The following is a 19,862-nucleotide window of genomic DNA, read 5'->3' as shown; positions in this document are numbered from 1 at the left end:
GACGAGCCAAACGACGCCTGCTACGTCACGGATTTGCAACAAGGAGGCGGGCAGAGCCGGAATGGGCCAATCGGCGCCCGCCGTCCCGGGGAATTCAAAAGGCCGCGAAGGAAAGAAGTTGCCAGCTGCGGTCTGAGGCGAAAGGACGGCGTCCGTTGTGTCTTTGGCGAGCTGTGGAGGCGTGTTTCTCCCGCATTTCGGCGGCTCCTGCGAACGACCGGAGGTATTCAGGGGAGGCTTAGAGTGCTTCTGTCTTGAGGTAGGAGGTGAGGCTTTGCAGGCTCCCGAAAATTGATTTCCTGCAGTCCTTGTTCAGGGCATCCCTCTTGTCTTCTGAAGGAAGAATGGAGGGTTTAGGGAGACTTGAATATTGAAGGGCACCCTGGATTGATTGATTGTAAGCGATATAAGATGAATGTTTTCATCCCCAGAACACATGCAGATAATCAGAGTTGGAAGGGATCTTGTAGGTCATCTAGTCCAACCCCCCCCCCGCCCAAGCGGGAGACCCTACACCGTTTCTGACAAATGGCAGTCCAATCTCTTCTTGAAGGTCTCAAGTGATGGCACTCCCACAACTTCTGAGGGAAAGCTGTTCCATTGGTTGATTGTTCTCACTGTCAGAAAGTTTCTCCTTGGTTTCAGGTTGAATCTCTCCTTGTTCAGTTTCCATCCATTATTGCTTGTCTGGCCTTCAGGCGCTTTAGAAAATAGCTTGACCCCTTCCTCCCCTTCCCCTCAAATATTGGAAGACCGCTATCATGTCTCCCCTGGTCCTTCTCTTCACCAGACTAGCCAAGCCCAGTTCCTGCAAACGTTCTTCATATGTTTTAGTCTTCAGTCCCCTAATCATCCTGGTTGCTCTTCTCTGTACTTTTTCTAGAGTCTCAACATCTTTTTTGTAATGTGGTGACCAAAACTGGATTCAGTACCCTTGGTGTGGTCTTACTAAGGCTTTATAGAGTAGTATGAGTACCTCTCTTGATCTTGATTGTATCCCTCTGTTAAGGCAATTTAGGATTGCATTGGCTTTTTGGGTTGCTGCCAAAATACCATATATATAATGCAGTACTTGTGCACGTGATTTAATGGATTAACAGAGGTGGAAGGATGGGACTTTATAGATCATCTAACTTGATATGAGATAAGACTTTATAGGCAATAACCTTCATCCTGAATTGCACCCAGAAGCCAACTGGCAACAGTACATCTCACTGCCTGCACTGCTGTATTCTAGACCAGGTAAAGCTTTTGAGTGGCTTTTCAAGGGCAGCCCTCTGGAGAGCACATCACAGCAGTCAAGCCTAACAGTGATGCTTTGTGGGAGAGTCCTTCAACTTTTTCTGAATACATGGTGATTTGCTTAGGGCTTGGGAGGAAAGCAGCATTTCCACAATAGAAATGCAACATGGAGGGAAAACATCTAGAATTGGATAGCAAATATATGTGCTACTAGATAAGTTGTGCCCCTTTAAATAAATATACGTGTGTGGAAAGGCTGTTTCAACTATTTCTAAGCTATATATTTTTTTTCAAAATCTTTTAATGTGTTTAACATAATTTGAAAAGTTTAAAACTTCATTTTCTTTCTGAAATTAATTTTAGAAACAAGCTGTTGCTTTTCTTCAGTATGGACGTGACAGGAACATTCTTCAACAAACTGCGAACTTTGGCAGTCACTTTGGAGAAGCAGGCTAACCATTTTAAGCAAATTTTACTCGAAGATGAAGGTGATAACGTAGTAAATAATTGCTTTTGCTTCAGAAAGCTTACGCTGAGACAAAAACCAAACTTGCATTTTGGTTTAAACCAGGGGTGTCCAACCTTTCACCTTCCCTGGGCCACATTAGAAGATGAAAATTTGGTTTGGGCCGCACATAAAATAAAATAACAGTAACGATACCTGATCATCCAGAAAAACCATAGAAAACATAGTTAACATATTAAATTTATTTGGAAATGAAGTTAGTGAGATGTTTTTATTATTTATTATTAATTATTTATTAAAAATTATTTATTTTTTTATCACGTTTTTTTTATCAGCGGCGGGGCAGAAGCAGCAGCGGGGGCAGAAGCGGCAGAAGCAGCCGCGGTGGTGGGGGAAGAAGCGGCGGCGGGGCAGAAGCAGCAGCGGGGAAGAAGCGGCGGCGGTGGGGGCAGAAGCGGCGGCGGGGGCAGAAGCGGCGGTGGAAGCAGCAGCGGGGGCGGGGGAAGAAGCGGCGGCGGGGGCAGAAACGATGGCGGTGGCGGCGGGGGCAGAAGCGGTGGCGGTGGCAGGGGAAGAAGCGGCGGTGGGGGCAGCAGCGGCAGCGACGGCGGGGGCAGAAGCAGCGGCAGGGGCGGCGGCAACAGCAGGAGGTGGCGCTCTGACGGCGCCCGCCTTTTCTCTTGCTGCTTGGCCTGGTGCTCGCCTCGCCCCACCTCGCGCCTGCCTCTCCTCCTCCACCTCGCTGGCTCTGGCACGAAGGTTGGGGTGGGCACTGGGCCGCATTACGAGGCGACCTGGGCTGCATGCAGCCCGTGGGCCGCGGGTTGGACAAGCCTGGTTTAAACAATATAGTATGTAAATTTGGACACAGTGTCCCTCTGAATTCTACACTTAATTTGCATTCATTGGTACATTTCTGAAGCTCATACTGATGTTTCTAGTACTCCCAACCAATGACCATGCTAATTTTTGATATGGCTAGAATATTTCATCTTTTAAATAACAAACATTAATGTATAGTATTGTACATCATTTTCTAAAGATTTTGATTGTGATTATTTTCAAATGTTTTGAAGAATTTGAAGATGATTCTCCAATGAGATATCTACATGAACTGTACTCTGAAGCTAGAATACTAAAGGTAGATATGACCTGCTTCTCTTCATTCTCTTCACCTTCAAATTGCTTTTTTAGAACTTCATCACTTTTATATTAAGAGTTAAGGTCTGATTTAATGGAAGATCAACATATGTGAAAGTTGACTTCTCTGTGTTAGGTAGTAACCCATGATAGTATTTCACATTTCCCAAGATAGAAAACCTGATTTCTTCTATACCATGTCTTCTGAAACCTTCCATGTAAATTTGTAATATTTCCAGAAAACCCACCAATCCTATTCTATTAGGAGATGATAGCCTTATTTTTAAAAAACATAAGTAGCTTTGGATAGCATGAAGTCATAACTAGACATGTTTTTTTAAATAAACTATGTTTTTATTAAAATGAAAAAAAATTTCTTTCTGCTTCTATGTAATAAAGAGCTTTTATGCTAAACCTGACATGTAACTTTTTAACACACACAAATTGACTATTAAAGTTTCTTTATTAAGATCAGTTCTAACTCAAATTAAAAATAAATCATAGGCTGATGCTGATAATATTCTACATACAAGTTCTTCAGAAAGAGATGCTACATACGACTTCATAAAGGCCACCAAAGTTCTGATGAAGAGAAATGCAACCAATCTTGAAAAAATAAGAGATCTCTTTCAGAAATACGGTCACAAGCCACTTATAGGCAAGAATGAAGGTATTTTTCCCCTCAATCTAGAATATTTGGTGCTTTAATATATTCTATAATTTATTTCTGTGTGCATTACTAATATTAAAAAGGATAGACACTTCAGCTTGGTAAAGCCTATATATGACTCTTCATCTTCTATAGCTTTGAAAATCTGATCTTGACATTGCTGCTAGGCTTGGCACTGCCTAAGTCAAAAGTTTAAAAATTTCTATAATATACATATGTACTAAAAAACTATGCCTCAATTTATTTTATTTTTTGGCCTTATGATACAAAGTTTATTGGCCTTCAGTTGTGTAAAAAAAAAGGTCATCTATATGTAGCTTCTTATTCCCATTTCCATGGCACTTGAGGATGCATGAGCATTCTGGTATAACCCATAATTATTTAAACTATTCAGGTTATCAAGGTTTTCATCTCTCCGCTGTGTTTATGGGGTGGGAATGTGATGTAGCATTTGCAATAGTAGTAATAGTTCAGAATGTTTTATCCTCATATAACTAAGTACAGGACATATATGGAATAAAAAATTGGTATAATGATATATGCAGTTTGATGCATCATAATATTAAGCAAGGAACTTTTAGATTAAAAGGTTCATTTATATTGTAAATGCATGCAAACTAAGTATTTATTTAAAAGTGATTTCATAGGACTGCTTGCAAAAAATGAAGACTTTTGTCGCTTTTTAAAAATTTGGTGATTTAAAAAATGATCCTCCTAAACTCTTTGAATATACACATTGCCAGGACATAATATACTTTGGCTTTAGAATTATTCATCTCTTTCTTTTTATATACAATTCAGGTCACTATTATTCAAAAAAGAATGGTTAAAATGCTTGATTTATTGGTTAAACCTTGTTGTATGGTTAGCAAACCTTGGTTACAGAACAAACAATGGTAGTAATAGAAAGACAAGATTTATACAGGAAAAAAGCATCCAAATGTGTGATCTATGTCTTGACTTTTGGTATGCCTTATCACCAAATTCAGTGAGACAATTCTCTTTTTAAAGCCATAAAGGTTGATGATGAAATCAACGCCGGATCAGCTTTATCTGATCAAATAGAGCCAAAACCTCCTGATTTTCTTCAAAAATCATCTGGATCTCATAATCTCCTGGAAACTCCTCAGCTATCAGATTTTGGGCTTTCAAAATATGCCTTTCCAAGTTCTTCGGACACAACACACATTCCACATAGCCAGAAGGAAGAGGTGAAAGGGGATCCATCTGAATATTTGTTACCCAAAGTAGAATATTTCAATATCCACGGGCGTGATCTGTCTGTAAATGATGAAACCACAAATTTAATGGATGACCAAACAATCTTTTTGCTTAATAAGGCAAGAAAAAATAGGTAAGTGGTATAACTGGAAATCATTACAAAAATAAAACGATTATAATTTTTCTGTCTTCTTGTACCTTTTATGTCTGAAGTAATGCAACTATTTTTTGTTATCTTCTTACTTGCATAAGTATATCATTTCTGCTGCTCCATCTCTGAAAATTCCAAGCAGCTTTTAAATAATAACATATTGAAATATAAAGAGACAGTAGCTTTAAACAAGAAGGCTATGATGTATCTCAGTGCATTCAAATCATGCATGTGAAATGTTCAAACATGTCCAAATACCTTGTTTTCATGCTTCTTCAAAACTAATAGGGGATGGTTTTTGAGGTAGAACATCCATGAAAAATTCAAGCATAGGATGCCTTTAAGCAGCACTCCCTACTGTATCTCACACAATGGGCAAATTCAATCCAGAGAAGGCAATCTTGTATATGTACAAGCGCTAAGCCATATTGGACTTTAAAGATAGTAACTAGCACTCTGAAATGTACTTAGAAGCTAATTGGCAGCAGGTGCAGTTCTCAAACAGTAATATTACATGAGTGGACCAGAACAATTTCGGCCCTGCATGCTCAATCATCTTGCAACTTGCAAAATGTCTTCTATGGCAGCCAGCTTCCGTTGACCAGTTGCAGTAAACCAGCCATCAGGTAACAACAACAAAGCTGTTGTGATGTGAACAAAGCTTTCTGTACTAAAATTGACCTTTATGTTGCAAAGGGTCTCTTGGCCAAATCCTCCAGCTCCTTACCTGCTGTTTAAAGAAGAGCTATAAGCCTGGAAAAATCTCTAGCTTGCAAGCCATGGCCTCGTAGGGAAACACAAATCCAATGGAAATCAAAGCTGACCTATCTTTGAATATAGTTGGGAAAGTGTCTATGGAGATTCTCAGTCATCCAGGTCATGGTTGTCCCAAAGGTGCTTTTTTTCAAGAGGTAGCTGGACTTTCTTGTTTTTCTCTGAAGATGTTTTACTTCTCATCAAGAAGTTTCTTCAACTCTGCCTGGATGGCGGGGAATGGAAGGATTTACACTCCTCACAAACAGCTGGTCATTTGCATTCTTTTAGCAAATCGTTAAGGCCACCTGGAGGTTTATCTCTACAATCAGGGTCACCTGAATAGTGCAAATGGGTATGGAACTTTCTTGGAACTCTGTTACAGCCTGGAGATAGATGATGTCATATCCCTCCCCCTCTGTTTAGAGAGGGCTCTTCAGTTTTGACATAGATGGCCTCTTTGACCCCTATTTCAAACCAGCCTCTGTCCAAAATATGGATGTCAAAAGAATGGTCTTTGTCTTTTTAATGCAGATGGACTTCTAGTCCTGATGAGTCCTTCCATTCCCTACCATCCAATCAGAGGTGAAGAAGCTTCTTGGATGAGAAACGAAACAAAAAGAAAAAACCAGTTGCCTCTTGAAAAAAACCACCTTTGAAATAGTTGGGAAAGGTTTGATATATATTGGTTGTACTTTCATTTAAATAACTTTTTTTTTTCTTTTGCTGATAACTTGACCAGATCAGCAGGGGCGATGGTGTCAAATCAGAATCTGGCAGCACTCAGGCAATCAAATGAAGTATGTGGTAAGTCTTGTGTAGGTCAAATAACTTCTGGGATATCTTGTATTCCTAAGTGAAGTTCTGGGAATCAGCTTGAAGATGTCAAAGTTGAGAAACAGTGCCTTAATATATTTCACCCAACATTTGGGATTTGTTAAGGAAAATGCTGCCGAGTTTCTGGACTTGATTCTGCTGAGCCCTCAAATCAAAACTCAGATCTCTTGCTGCAGCATTGCCAACAGTATGCTGGGACACTTTCCCTACTCCCCACCACCCAGATATCTCCAAATAGGTTCTGGATGAGAGAGGGAAAAGGGAACAATCAGGAATTGTAAATTTGCAAAAAAAAATGGTTGAAGTTAATGGGGCACATTAGACTGTCCCTTGCTCTCTTCTGATTCTGCTCAATAAGCCCTTTTCATGAACATATATTTCTTAAACTAATCCTTTGATCCATTTTCTGCATAATCTAACATGTTTTCAGTGTGAATCAATCAAATGTTTTCAGGTTATGATAGTTTTGCTTCACCTGCTGCACCTAACTTCTGCACACCTGGAGTGAAAATTCCCCACAGAAAGACCACTGTTTTATCAGAGTCTCCAGAAAGTAATCATTTGGATGCTCCTAAACACACAACAGAATTACCTCCACCTGATACAAAATCTCAGCAAATACAACCTCTGGTAAGCATTGAGCATCATTTTAGGAACCTCTTAATAAAATGTCTGTCTCATATTGAATCCATTGTATGTACATCTCAAGAATAATATCTCAATGCTTGCTTGAATTAGCTATTTGATACTTTCTGAAAAATATACACTATGTTTCAAAATTTCAGCACTATTTTTTTCTTGCTCTAGCATGTAAGTGCTCCTAAGATACTGCCAGATAATAATCTTATAAAAGACAGTGTTCAACCTGTCCTGGATTCAGACAAATATCTGAAATGTACTGAAGAACCTCCTCCTCCAGCAATGCCAGTATATGAGGACCTCTTCAGTTCACTATTACCACCGCCTGAAATAACTGTGATTCCAAACAACCTCTTGCAGGTTTGATGTACAAAATTAATTTGCACTAAAGTTAGCATTTTATTAGCAAAATTGGAAACGTCCTTTTTTCAAACATTCTTCTTGTTTAAACTTACTTAGATTTTATCCCGGTACAATCCAAATATAAAAGTACCCAGGTCAGCTGCGAAAGGAATTAAAGAAGAAAATGCTTCACAATTTGAAGAAAAGCTGTTTCTTTGTACTGATAACAAAGAAAACAGGTAAGCTTTGAGCAAAAAGTACATTCCCTTGTATTTTGTGACTGTGAAAACTCTGAGTTTTTGAAACTTGATTTTTTTGTACTTTCATGCAATTGAGATATTTTATCTTTGCTTTAAACAGTAGCCAACCAAAATCTTTGCTATCCTGATAGTTTTCTGCTACTATTTCCTTTCCCAAAATAATTTTTAATCCATCTTGGCAGGAAAAAAAAGATGAGCATTGATAGTGTTAATACTCTATATCAGTGGTTCCCAACCTTTTTTTCGCCCCGCACCCCTAAAGAAATTTCACTCGAACCTCGCACCCCTGAAATTTAGACTTTAGGAACTATTGAACACGTCAAATATATGGTAGGATTGAATCTTTTCAGCTATGTATGTGACAGCCACTAAATAACGATACTTAACTCTAAAATGAAAACAAAGTTAATCCATTGCATAATAAATAAAAATGCCAACATATAGCCAATATCCTATTTTTTACCTGGCCTTTTCTCGCACCCCCTGGAATATTGTCTCGCACCCCCAGGGGGTGCAAGCACCCCAGGTTGGGAACCCCTGCTCTATATCAAGGGTAGTCAACCTTTTTATATCTACCGCCCACTTTTCTATCTCTGTTAGTAGCAAAGGTTTCTCTAACCACCTACCGGTTCCACAGTAATGGTGATTTATAAAGTAGGGGACAAGACCCCTACCGCCCACCATGAAAGCTGGAACGCCCACTAGTGGGCAGTAGGGACCAAGTTGATTACCACTGCTCTATATCCTTATATACAATGTTTAGTTTCACAAACAATCCTGAGAAACATTGTTTCTTGAGTGCTTTTTTTTTTTTTTGCATGACAGCCAAGGATAATGTATTCTATTTTTAATGAGCTATCTTACTGAATATTTTGTCTTTTAACTACCTATAATGATCCACTTCGTATCATTTCTCTAAACAAGCCATTGTCACACTTTCCTGACATTATGGTCAAGAAATCAATTTGTGGCTTACTATCTCCCAACCTTTTGTCAATTGAATAAAGATGATACAATTATTTCCTGGGGGGAGAGAGACCTATTATGAAGAAATCAAAATACTCATCCTTCCCAGATGCTTTGTATATAAAGCCCTGCCATTCTAGCCAGTGGACAGGATTATAAAAGAAGAAAAGGTAGAAGGAAAGAAGAAACGGTCAAACAAACCACTGGCAGTTGACAGTCAGCAGAATTAGCCTAAAATACTGCATTCTAACCACTGCGTCACCACAGCTCTTAAGCTAATTGAAATCTAGCTCTCAATTTTTTTAGGAAAAAATGGATGAAAAGTTGTGAGAAATAACTATAATGCTTTTCGGTTTCCCATTAAAACTAACACTGGAAGTGGAAACACAAATAGAATGCTATTTCCATAATTAAGAATCTTATAAAATAAGTGTTTGTACCTATTGAAACATTAATAGCTGAAGATAATAAAACAAGATTGTAATATAAACGTGCTTCGTTATTACATTTGCAGAAAATACTCTGGATGAAATGAAGACTAAATCTGAATTTTTTTCTTCGACTACCAGCCTAAAGGTTCTTTACTTTGTAAAGTATAAATGTTTAATTTTAAACTATTCAATCATTTTTACTCTCCTGTAAAAATTATCAAAATAAAATAATGAACATAAATATGACTAAATATCATTTATATGCTGTCAGTTTATTAAATTATTCATAATCATGTTGTCTTTTTAATCACTGCAGTTGTTAAATGAATCATGCAGTTAAGTAAATCGGGCTTCTCCCATTGACTTTGTTTGTCAAATATATGCCAGTTGCCAAGTGTCCAAATTTGGATCATATGACCATAGGGAAACTGCAATAGTCATGTGAAAATGGTCATAAATGACTTTTTCAGTGCTGTTGTTAACTTTGAATTATCACTAAACAAATGATTGTAAGTTGGGGACTACCTGTATTTGTGTTTTATTCCCAAATTCAGTATTTTATCTGCCCTCAAGTGAATAAAGCCGGGGTTTCTCTCCGAAGCCAAAGATTATAGCAGCTTTGATATATAGAACCAGCGAAGATGTAACTAAAGCATATTAGCACTTTAATGCTCCAATAAGGAACAGAATATTTTAAATTGCTAGACCTACACCTAATTCTTATCAAAGAAAATGTTACTAAGTAAACATTAATTGCTTCTAATCATTTGCCTAGTTAACAGAAAATAGCTTCACCAGCATTTATCAATTCCAGAAAATATATTAGGGATTAAATTAATATTTTTGTGAAGCTATTAGAGAAAATAGATGTTGTAATTCGATGTTTGAATTATTAGTAAAATAGAATTATAGTCAAAATAATATCCTATGGGAAATTTAGAATTGTTTCAACATTTTAGAAAGAAGTTTCCAGTACAGTTACATTTTCAGACCACCTCCTAGAAAGAAAAGCAAAAATGCAACAGTAAGAATTAGCAACACCTTCTCAGATATAGACTCTAATGCAGGGGTGTCACAAACTCGCAGCCCGGATGCATCCCATGCTGGCCCCACCCCTGCCCGGTTTAGCAAAGGGGGAAAAAGTCTGGATACATCACGTGATGACTCAAGTTTGACACCCCCTGCTCTAATATGATTGGCAAGAGATATTATGTTGTGACATGTCAGACATGCAGACTGTACTTACAGCCGATAACCTAGGAATCTCAGCAATAGATGAGAAAATCCAGTGTTTTTCAGTTGGGGAGGGAAGTTAAACTGAGATAAAAAGCTGACACAGGAGGAACTGGAGAACAAGGAAAAAGTATAAAGGAAAGAATTAGACAGCCTTGGACTGCGGAAGATGGGCAGTTCCAGACTGATTAGGAACCATCTAAGGGTAGTCATATTTTTCTGTCCCCATCATTAGTCTTAATCTACCTCCTGACTGCATTTGCTTCCACTATTTTGCTCTTTCTGTTTTCTTCCAGTCCTCCCAACTTTTCTCTCTACTTGTGCAACCTTTTTGTTCCTTTAATGTGGCCGAATTTTCAATATTGCCTATTCGTTTACATATTAAACAGGAAGTACCGTAGCTTCCAGAATAAGGAGCAATGATTTTTTTTATTAAGGAAATTACATTGCTTGCTTCCTCTGCTGACAAAAGAAAATGTGCCTTCTTGCAACAGAAAGTTCCTTCTCTTCCTTGTTCAAAAAAGGAAAAAGGTAGAACTGAACTTTCTCTTTTTCAAAGTTAACATTGAAATTAGTCTGCCAGTACTAAAAATTTGGCACTGAATGCCACACTACTATTTATAGGTAAACTAACTGTAGTTACCAGGTTTTTTCTTTGGCACAATAATGCACAGAGGTGGGTCCTGGTGATTCACGGTGGGAGAGAGCAAACAGTTATGGACAGAAAAGTAAAGCAATGTCAAAAAAATTTTGGAATGTGGCACCTGAAATGAAAGAATACACTCTTGGAGTAGTCTATATTTTTATTACTACAGCATTGTTGATGCAAAAATAAGGACCATGTATTTAATTTCACAATAAAATTATACACTGCTGAAAAAAATAAAGGGGACACAAAAATAAGACATCCTAGATACGAATAAATAAAATATTCTTATTAGATACTTAGTTCATTACATAGTTGAATGTGCTGACAACAAAATCACACAAAAATTATCAATGGAAATCAAATTTAGCAACCCGTGGAGGTCTGGATTTGGAGTTACACTCAAAATTAAAGTGGAAAAAAACACTACAGGCTGGTCCAACTTTGATGTAATGTCCTTAAAACAAGTCAAAATGAGGCTCAGTAATGTCTGTGGCCTCCACGTACCTGTATGACCTCCCTACAACATCTGGGCATGCTCCTGATGAGGTGACGGATGGTCTCCTGAGGGATCTCCTCCTACAACTGGACTAAAGCATCCCCCAACTCCTAGACAGTCTGTGGTGCAATGTGGCGTTGGTGGATGGAGTGAGATATGATATCCCAAATGTGCTCAATTGGATTCAGGTCTGGGGAACAGGCAGGCCAGTCCATAGCATCAATGTCTTCGTCTTGCAGGAACTGCTGACACACGCCAGCCACATGAGGTCTAGCATTGTCTTGCATTAGAAGGAACCCAGGGCCAACCACACCAGCATATGGTCTCACAAGGGGGTCTGAGGATCTCAGATCGGTACCTAATGGCTTTCAGGCTACCTCTGGTGAGCACATGGAGGCTGTGCAGCCCCCTAAAGAAATGCCATCCCACACCATTACTGACCCACTGCCAAACTGGTCATGCTGGAGGATGTTGCAGGCAGCAGAACGTTCTCCACGGCATCTTCAGATTGTCACATCTTGTCACATGTGCTCAGTGTGAACCTGCTTTCGTCTGTGAAGAGCACAGGGTGCCAGTGGCGAATTTGCCAATCTTGTTCTCCGGCAAATGCCAAACATCCTGCACGGTGTTGGGCTGTAAGCACAACCCCCACCTGTGGACATCGGGCCCTCATACCACCCTCATGGAGTCTGTTTCTGAGCGTTTGAGCAGCCACATGCACATTTGTGGCCCGCTGGAGGTCATTTTGCAGGGCTCTGGCAGTGCTCCTCCTGCCCTTCCTTGCACAAAGGCGGAGGTAGCGGTCCTGATGCTGGGTTGTTGCCCTCCTACAGCCTCCTCGTCTCCTGATGTACTGGCCTGTCTCCTGGTAGCACCTCTATGCTCTGGACACAACGATGACAGACACAGCAAACCTTCTTGCCACAGCTCGCATTGATGATCCTGGATGAGCTGCACTACCTGAGCCACTTGTGTGGGTTGTAGACTCCCGTCTCATGCTACCACTAGAGTGGAAGCACCACCAGCATTCAAAAGTGACCAAACCATCAGCCATAAAGCATAGGAACTGAGAAGTGGCCTCTGATCACCACCTGCAGAATCAGAACCTTTATCGGGGATGTCTTGCTAACTGCCTATGCTTTCCACCTGTTGTCTATTCCATTTGCACAACAGCATGTGAAATTGATTGCCAATAAGTGTTGCTACCTAAGTGGACAGTTTGATTTCACAGAAGTGTGATTGACTTGGAGTTACATTGTGTTGTTTAAGTGTTCCCTTTATTTTTTTGAGCAGTGTATTTATGAAATACATATTTCTTTAATGACAAACAAGTTAGACTTACTAGTAAGTTTATTTCATAACAAGATTTTTTAAAAATACAGAAAATAGCTGTTACTTGGGTCAACTTTATAAAAAAAACAGAGGAAACTAATAGCTTGAGGATACACCTTGTACAATAACATAATTCAAACATCAATCCTTCTTAAGATCACTAAGTGTTCTAGTATTCTCACAGTACATTTTAAAAATAATCAGTACAATAATGCAGAAACAAATTGGTGAAGGTCTACAGATGGAAGTCTGATGTAAGGCAAAATATTAGTAAGGTCTCATACGACCAGAAGGAGGTGGCGCTCGATTTGGTGGTGTAATTGCTATGTCAAGATAATCTCCTATCTGAAACTTCTGAGACTGCAAAGTCATGGAATCATCTGTGCCCTTTCTTCCCGACATTGTACTACCAATTTCCTTCACTCTGTAGAAAGAAGCAAAGGGGACATTATTTTCCTTCAGGAAATCAAGTTATTCAAAACCAAAATAGGAAAAACATGTTGAACATAATTATGTAGCTCAATATGAGATGTTCTACTTCCTCTGCACAAGTACTATCTACTCTGACTGACATGAGATTTTCCAAAGCTTTAAATCAAGAACCTGGGTATGAAGATAACATGCCAGAAAACTGAAGTTATGAATATATCCCATTGTGTGTGCTCAGGTGTTTTTTCTTTTTGTCTTTTACATATAGCAATTAGTGTTAACATTTTCCCTCCATTTAGACATTTATTTACCTTATTGATCTCAGCAGCTTTTTAACCATAATAGTAGATTTTGCTTCATGTGTTAATTATCTTCGCCTAAAGTTTTTATTATTAGTTAAGCCTATCTGTAATCTTTCAATACAGCCTTGAGTTTGTGGCCCATTGCAAATACTTCCCAAAAGACTGGGAAGCATGCGAACAAATGCATACTGTATTTTAATGCTTTAAATTTATAAAAAATGTCTACCATGCACCACAGAAAGAATGACAGCTTGAATGTGGTATTGAGAAAGCATATTATAAACAATTATTCAATTTATGCTAAGCTGCCCTACAATTAAGCGATTGCATTGGAAGAACAGATGCTCTCTAACCTAAGTGTACAAAAATCCCACTCATAATTAGCCATCTGATATTTGCAACTTGAAACACTCATTTCTGCCTACCAAATTTCAGCTCTAATTTTCTTTAGAGAATAATTATTATTTTTCCTAGGATCAAATAACTTTCTCTGAAAGAAATCAGATGCTTTCTCCTGAAATAATTGGCATCTACAGTTCAGAGATATATACTTATTTAGCACCTGCCTGACTTTACAAATATATTTTATAGGATAAGGAAAAAGGATATAATTAACCATTACAAGATGACTTTAATTTACAAACACTAAGTTCAGGTTACATCGTTATATTAATTTTTGTTCCTATTGCATGCTACAATTTTCAAACCAAGAACACTGTGTTCATTAGTTGTATTACCTGTACCCAGGCCTTTTAAGATCTGTATAAACTATTGCAAAGTTGAAATGTGTCCCCTTCTTCCTTGCTTCTGGATAGACTTCCTTTACTAAACTGGTCAGCTCTTTTAAAGTTGCATCCATCCTGAAGGAAAACAAAATCAAGGTCAATTTAGTAAGCGTAGATTCTCACTTTATGGTATTAATTCTAAGAACTTAAGGATCCACACTGAAAAGTATTGCATCAAAAATATATATTTCCCATTAAATACTTCACAAATATTTCTTTTGGTAGTAAACATCTTTTTTCAAAATTGGCTTTCTCTCATTTCCCAAATTATGTGAGTAGCAGAACAGAGATATTTTGCATTTTCTCATGTTGTTATGTCTTGATTCTAATAAGCACTTAGCTCTTTTTTGTAAAGCATTCATCATAGAAATCCATACATACATAGACCATTGTTTTTCACAACCACAAGTAGTAAGCAAAGGAAATTAAAGGAGGAATAACAAATTTAGCTTACCTCAGCACCACAGCCCTCCACATATTTTCCTTTGTCAACCATCCTTGCTTTCATCAAATCCGCACTATTCCTTTAGATCCTTCAAATGTCTCCCTTATTTTATTTTGAGGAGAATAATCTCAAATATGATCTCAATCTTGATCTTCTTTTTAAGTTACTGACCTTTCATATACTTTAGTTATTCATTCTATAAGAGGAAGCTTCCTAAAATTCCTTTTTTGTATCAAAATCACCTTTTAATTCACATTCCTGACCTTATTTCATTACACACACTTCTTAAGTCAACCCATTCCCATTATATTCAATATCTTAAGTTTCTCCTAACCTAACTAGGTCACTTCAAGTGTCCAAGTGGTAAGAAACTCATTTATTTTTGCTTCTTTTGTCAAACATTAATTATATCAAATATTAACCACTGCATTTTCATCAATATTTGCATGACTTAATTTTCCATGCATGTAGCCATTCAAATAGAATATACAAACCATCTACTTGCTCTAGTAGCCACATATAATTTGCAATCATACAGTCTTTTTTCCTCTGAGACATACCAAGTTCGATCTTTCAGAGTTTAATTTTAAGATGCTTTGTTATATTTTGAAGCTTAATCAACATATCTATCCACAATTATATTTGTACAAGAAAAAATCAGAGACAATTCTACAAACTAATTAGGCAGACTTCTTTCTTTGGTGAACAATATTCACATTTTTTCAAAATATGTATCTCCATTTTCCTCAGTAGAGGGCAATTTCTAGTACTACAAACTGTCCATTAATAGGAAAGCTATAAAAAAGACATCCATTTTTTTGGTTTTCATCTATCAGAAGTAGAACTTCTGTACATTAGAAAAAGCAGCAACCCCTTTCTGCTATCATACCATAAAAGACATTTGTCATGTGGTTTTAATGCAAAACTGAGATACAGGGAAATGATTACCTGCATAGGCAAGAACTCACCATGTGTAGATCTGAAGTTCACTGGAAGGTACATTTCCACGCGCAAACTCATCCATTCGGTGATGACGCCCATTGTTTGTGGTGAAGACCCTCAACAAGAGGGGACAGGTCTGTAAAGCAAACAGCCAGTCTTAAATGTATTTATACCATGTATCATTGATTTTGTTTTGTGTCAACTGTTACTGAATTTCTCTCAAGGTTGGTTTACAAAAATACAAAAAGTAGCAAAGCTAAATACATATTTAGCTGGTTTTCTAACATTTAATGAATTTTAAAGCTCTAGTTATGAATTTTCCATAGAGAAGCAGAAAAAGAATACGATGCATATAACACCGAAGTCCTATTCTTCTGAAGATTTTTCAAAGCTTGTTAGCAACCAGTGAAAAAAGAGGAGGCATTTAAGCGTGAAAAATGGTCATAAGTCACTTTTTTTCAGTGCCATTATAAATTCGGTCACTAAACCAACTGTTGTTAAGTCGAGGACCACCTCTATTTAGAAACCACAGGGACACTGGTGGCAGCAAAGTGAAACTACGTAAGTCAGGGGTCCCCAAACTTGGCAACTTAAAGACATGTTAATTAACTCCCAGCATAGCTGGCTGGAGAATTCTGGGAGTTGAAGACCACAAGTCTTAAACTTGCCAAGTTTGGTTGAAACCAGATATTGGGTATATTGTCAAAAAAAATATCAATATATCATACTCCATATAATAACTGTGGCAAGAACTGCCTATGCCCAGAATTGGAAATATAATATTCCTCCTGACACCATGATAATAAAAAAGGTTTTAGAATGCGCAGAGATGGATAGGCTATCGATGGAAATGAAAGAGAAAAGAGAGTACCATGAGATTTGGAACCTATGGTATAACTAGTTAGAAGATAGATGTAAAGTTATCTACTTTACGTCTACCTTCTAACCAGTTATACCATAGGTTATACCATACCATAAATGAAAGAAGGAGTTATGGTAAGATGAAATAATACTATGTATAGCTATATAATTATGTAAATATATGAATATATGCCTGAAATGAATGCAGAAATAACTGTAAAAATACTTAGTAATAACCTACATATTTAGGAATATGTCAATGTGAGTGAACGCTGTTATGAACACGCTGCAATGTTTTTCATTGTGAAAACATGATCAATAAGATTAAAAAATAAATAAAGTTGCTAAGTTTGGAGACCTCTGACCTCAATTGATAAGCAAGCACCCAGATTCTTGGGGGCAATATGTGGACTCTGTAAACCACTCAGAAAGGGCTGTAAAGCATTATGAAGCGCTCCATAAGTGCTATGGCTATTTCATTGCACAACCCGAAGAGCCAAAAAAAAAATAGCCAACCACATTTCAAGCCTGTTACAAGATAGAAAACCCCGGCCGCGTAAGCTCATTTACGCACACATGTTCTCAGCGGAGCCACAACAGACCCACAACGGCAGGGAAGCACCTGGTAGAAAACACCCCGACGGCTTTCCAACATGGAAAGAGGCGCGAGAGAGGAAATTGCCCGAAGCGCCCGTTGCCCTTTGCAGGGGGGGGTGTTTTCCCACGTTCGCTTATCCTTCACCTCCAGCTGATTTGAAAGAGGATGATGGACGTTTGAGGTGTTTTGCTCGTCCTGCACACGGCATCAGCACGCACGACCAAGGCGAGCCGACCCGAGCGAGCCGAGCCGTCCCCCGCTTCTCCCCGCCACCTTCAACTCCTCCTTTTGTACTTACCTTCTCGCGGTCGATGGGCTTTTCGGGCTCTTTCTTGATCTCCTCCTGAGTAACGCGAGACTCCACCGCCATCGGGACGGCTCTTCGTTGGAAGCCGCCCCCCCCACTTCGACGAAACTAAGGCGCGAGGACTCCTTCACCACCCAAACGCGGCTTTGCAACCGACGACCGACCAGCTGACCCGGAAGGACTTTCTGAAGCGCCGTCGAAACAAGATGGCGGCGCCCAAGTAAGGTAGGGGATGTTTGACTGGGCTTCCCGGCGCGCGGGGACGGGGGACGGGACCTCTCGCGATACTTAGGTGTGCCCGTTCTGGAAAGGCGCTTCCTTCTAAATAGCCAATAGGGGTCGGCTGCTAGAGTCGGCAGACCGAGGAGGCCGCCGCCTCCTCCTCCTCCTCCTCCCCCCTCCGCCATAGCAACCCTCAGGAAAGCCGCCCACCCCCGTGAGGCGAGACGCGGGTGGCTGAAGCGGCGCCCTCCGCCCCGGTTCTCTCCTTCCGGTCACCTGCGCTTGGCGCCCCGGCTGGGGAGGGGACGAAGCGCAGGGCTCCTCGCGCGCCCAGCCGCCTTCCCCGCCGGGCGAGGGCGAGGGGGCGGGAAGCCGGAGGGCGCGAAGGCCCGGAGGGGGCGCAGGCGTGGCGGACCACCTCTCCTCGGGCAGCATCTGCCGGGGCTCCTCCGCACCGAAAAGCCTCCCCGCCCCTCAGCGCCACCTCCCCAAAGTTGCCAGAATTCCCAAGTTCGGCGGAGGGGCGGCCGCCTCAAACTCTGGGACGCGCGCCCGGGAGTCTGGAGCAGGAGCGCGGCGGAGGGAGCAGCGTCCCGGTTCGCCAGCCGTCCGGAGGCCCGCTACCTGAGAAAGACCGGCCCTCTTTAGACGCACTTCTCCCTCAGCAGCGACGGCGGGAGAAAGCCTCCCTGTTTACTCCGGGGGAGGAGGGGGGGCTGTTCTAGGCCAAGGAGCTCGTGGGCGGCGAGGCGACGGCGGGCCGCGGGGGTCCCTTATATCCCCCTCACTCAAATGAGCCTCGCGTCAGGACGGAAAGTTGGCCGTATTTTGTACTTGAGTTTGGCCGCGGAGCCAAGCTGCGATCTGGCAACCCTGAGTCGAATGTTAAAGCGAAGAGTGAGGGAAGGGCTGCAAAACTGTATGTCTGTGCACGTTTGACCAGGCTGGCTAGGGAATTCTAGGAGTTGAAGTCCACACATCTTTTAGTTGCCTAGGTTAGGAAACATTGCAATAGGAGGTGATGGCATTGAGATTAATAATTTATCCCACTCATTAGAAAAGAGATTAAAGAGTCGAGAATAGGTGGCTGTGCAGCTTTCTTGGCAATATACAGAAGTAGTTTGCCATTGCAGACAATGCCATTGCATGGTCATTCTTTGGATTTTTTGCTTCACTTCTCCATCTTGCCCTCAGGCCTTGGGAACTCCTGATGGCCTAACTTGGCCTTGGCCTTTCAGTTTTTGAATATCGTTTATCGTGGCCTTTCTCTCACATAAAGAGGCTTAATATTCATCTATGTTTGCACATTCATGGGCCATGCCTTAAACCAGGGGTCTTCAAACTTGACAGCTTTTAAGACTTGTGGACTTCAACTCCCAGAATTCCTCCTTCAGTCATAAGCTCAGGAATTCTGGGAGTTGAAGTCCACAAGTCTTAAAAGCTGTAGAGTTTAAGACCCTTGCCTTAAACTTTCGCCTTGTTTATACAGTATTCTGAATGAAAAAAGTGGTAGCTTAGGTTGCGGCTCAGTGTGTTGTGTGAACTTAAGATTAATTTAGTACACGAAGGTTAAATATGCCAGCTGAATATGTGCTATGGAAATGGCATATTAATGTGAGGTATTTGGAAGCCTGAATAATACTCATTTGGAGGATGCTGTTTGGAATTCCTTCATTGTTGATTTTTTCTATAAATGTAGGCTATGTGTATACATCATAGCCAAATCCAAACAGAGGAATATAGTATGATTATTAATACACAATTTTTAATTATAGTATGCAGAAATCATGGCTAGAGTTTATTAAATGGATTCATAGTCATTTCTCCCAGCAAATTCTTGATGTAATTTATCTGAACATACATTTGTCATAACCAGTTTTATAGGTGTGACGCTCAGCATTAGTCTTTACTCACTAACCAACAGTGAAGAAGCCAGCTTTGAATACCATGGCCCAGTGATAACAGTTCTGTGTACTGTAGTGACAATGCCATAACCTGTTCCATCACTTATGCCCTAAACTTCTATGTCTGGACTATTACAATGCACTCTACATGGGGCTACCCTTGAATCCAGAAGCTTCACTTGATACACAAGGAAGCTATGCAAGCAATTCTGGGTACCCAAAAAAGGACACTTAACACC

General features: G+C 40.0%; 2 protein-coding genes across 5 annotated transcripts; one reads left to right on the top strand and one right to left on the bottom strand.

The window, feature by feature from the left end:
• The first annotated feature begins 16 nt into the window (after positions 1-16).
• SKA3 (spindle and kinetochore associated complex subunit 3) lies at positions 17-9,409 on the top strand. 4 transcript variants are annotated; one of them, XM_026708865.2, is made up of 10 exons: positions 17-223; positions 1,606-1,730; positions 2,785-2,849; positions 3,353-3,518; positions 4,530-4,872; positions 6,386-6,450; positions 6,935-7,110; positions 7,288-7,479; positions 7,579-7,700; positions 9,202-9,409. In XM_026708865.2, the coding sequence occupies exons 2-10, from the start codon at positions 1,631-1,633 to the stop codon at positions 9,215-9,217; spliced, it is 1,245 nt and encodes a 414-aa protein (XP_026564650.1). In that variant the 5' UTR covers positions 17-223; positions 1,606-1,630; the 3' UTR covers positions 9,218-9,409. The 4 variants fall into 4 exon arrangements, with proteins under 4 accessions (XP_026564650.1, XP_087793275.1, XP_087793274.1 ...); XM_087937149.1 differs by having other exon boundaries at positions 23-259; XM_087937148.1 differs by having other exon boundaries at positions 90-266.
• Positions 9,410-12,828: 3,419 nt separating this feature from the next.
• On the bottom strand, positions 12,829-18,338 carry SAP18 (Sin3A associated protein 18). The gene is made up of 4 exons (XM_026708866.2): positions 17,489-18,338; positions 15,758-15,867; positions 14,297-14,419; positions 12,829-13,252 (listed from the first exon to the last, which is right to left on the bottom strand). Exons 1-4 carry the CDS (start codon positions 17,558-17,560, stop codon positions 13,096-13,098), a joined length of 462 nt encoding a protein of 153 aa, XP_026564651.1. The 5' UTR covers positions 17,561-18,338; the 3' UTR covers positions 12,829-13,095.
• Positions 18,339-19,862: the final 1,524 nt, after the last annotated feature.

The sequence above is a fragment of the Pseudonaja textilis genome, chromosome 7 (assembly GCF_049901715.1).
Source record: "Pseudonaja textilis isolate UNSWEBS1 chromosome 7, rPseTex1.2, whole genome shotgun sequence".
Lineage (NCBI taxonomy): Eukaryota > Metazoa > Chordata > Lepidosauria > Squamata > Elapidae > Pseudonaja > Pseudonaja textilis.
The sequence above is the reverse complement of the archived record's forward strand: the minus strand, read 5'-3'. Positions and strand labels throughout refer to the sequence as shown.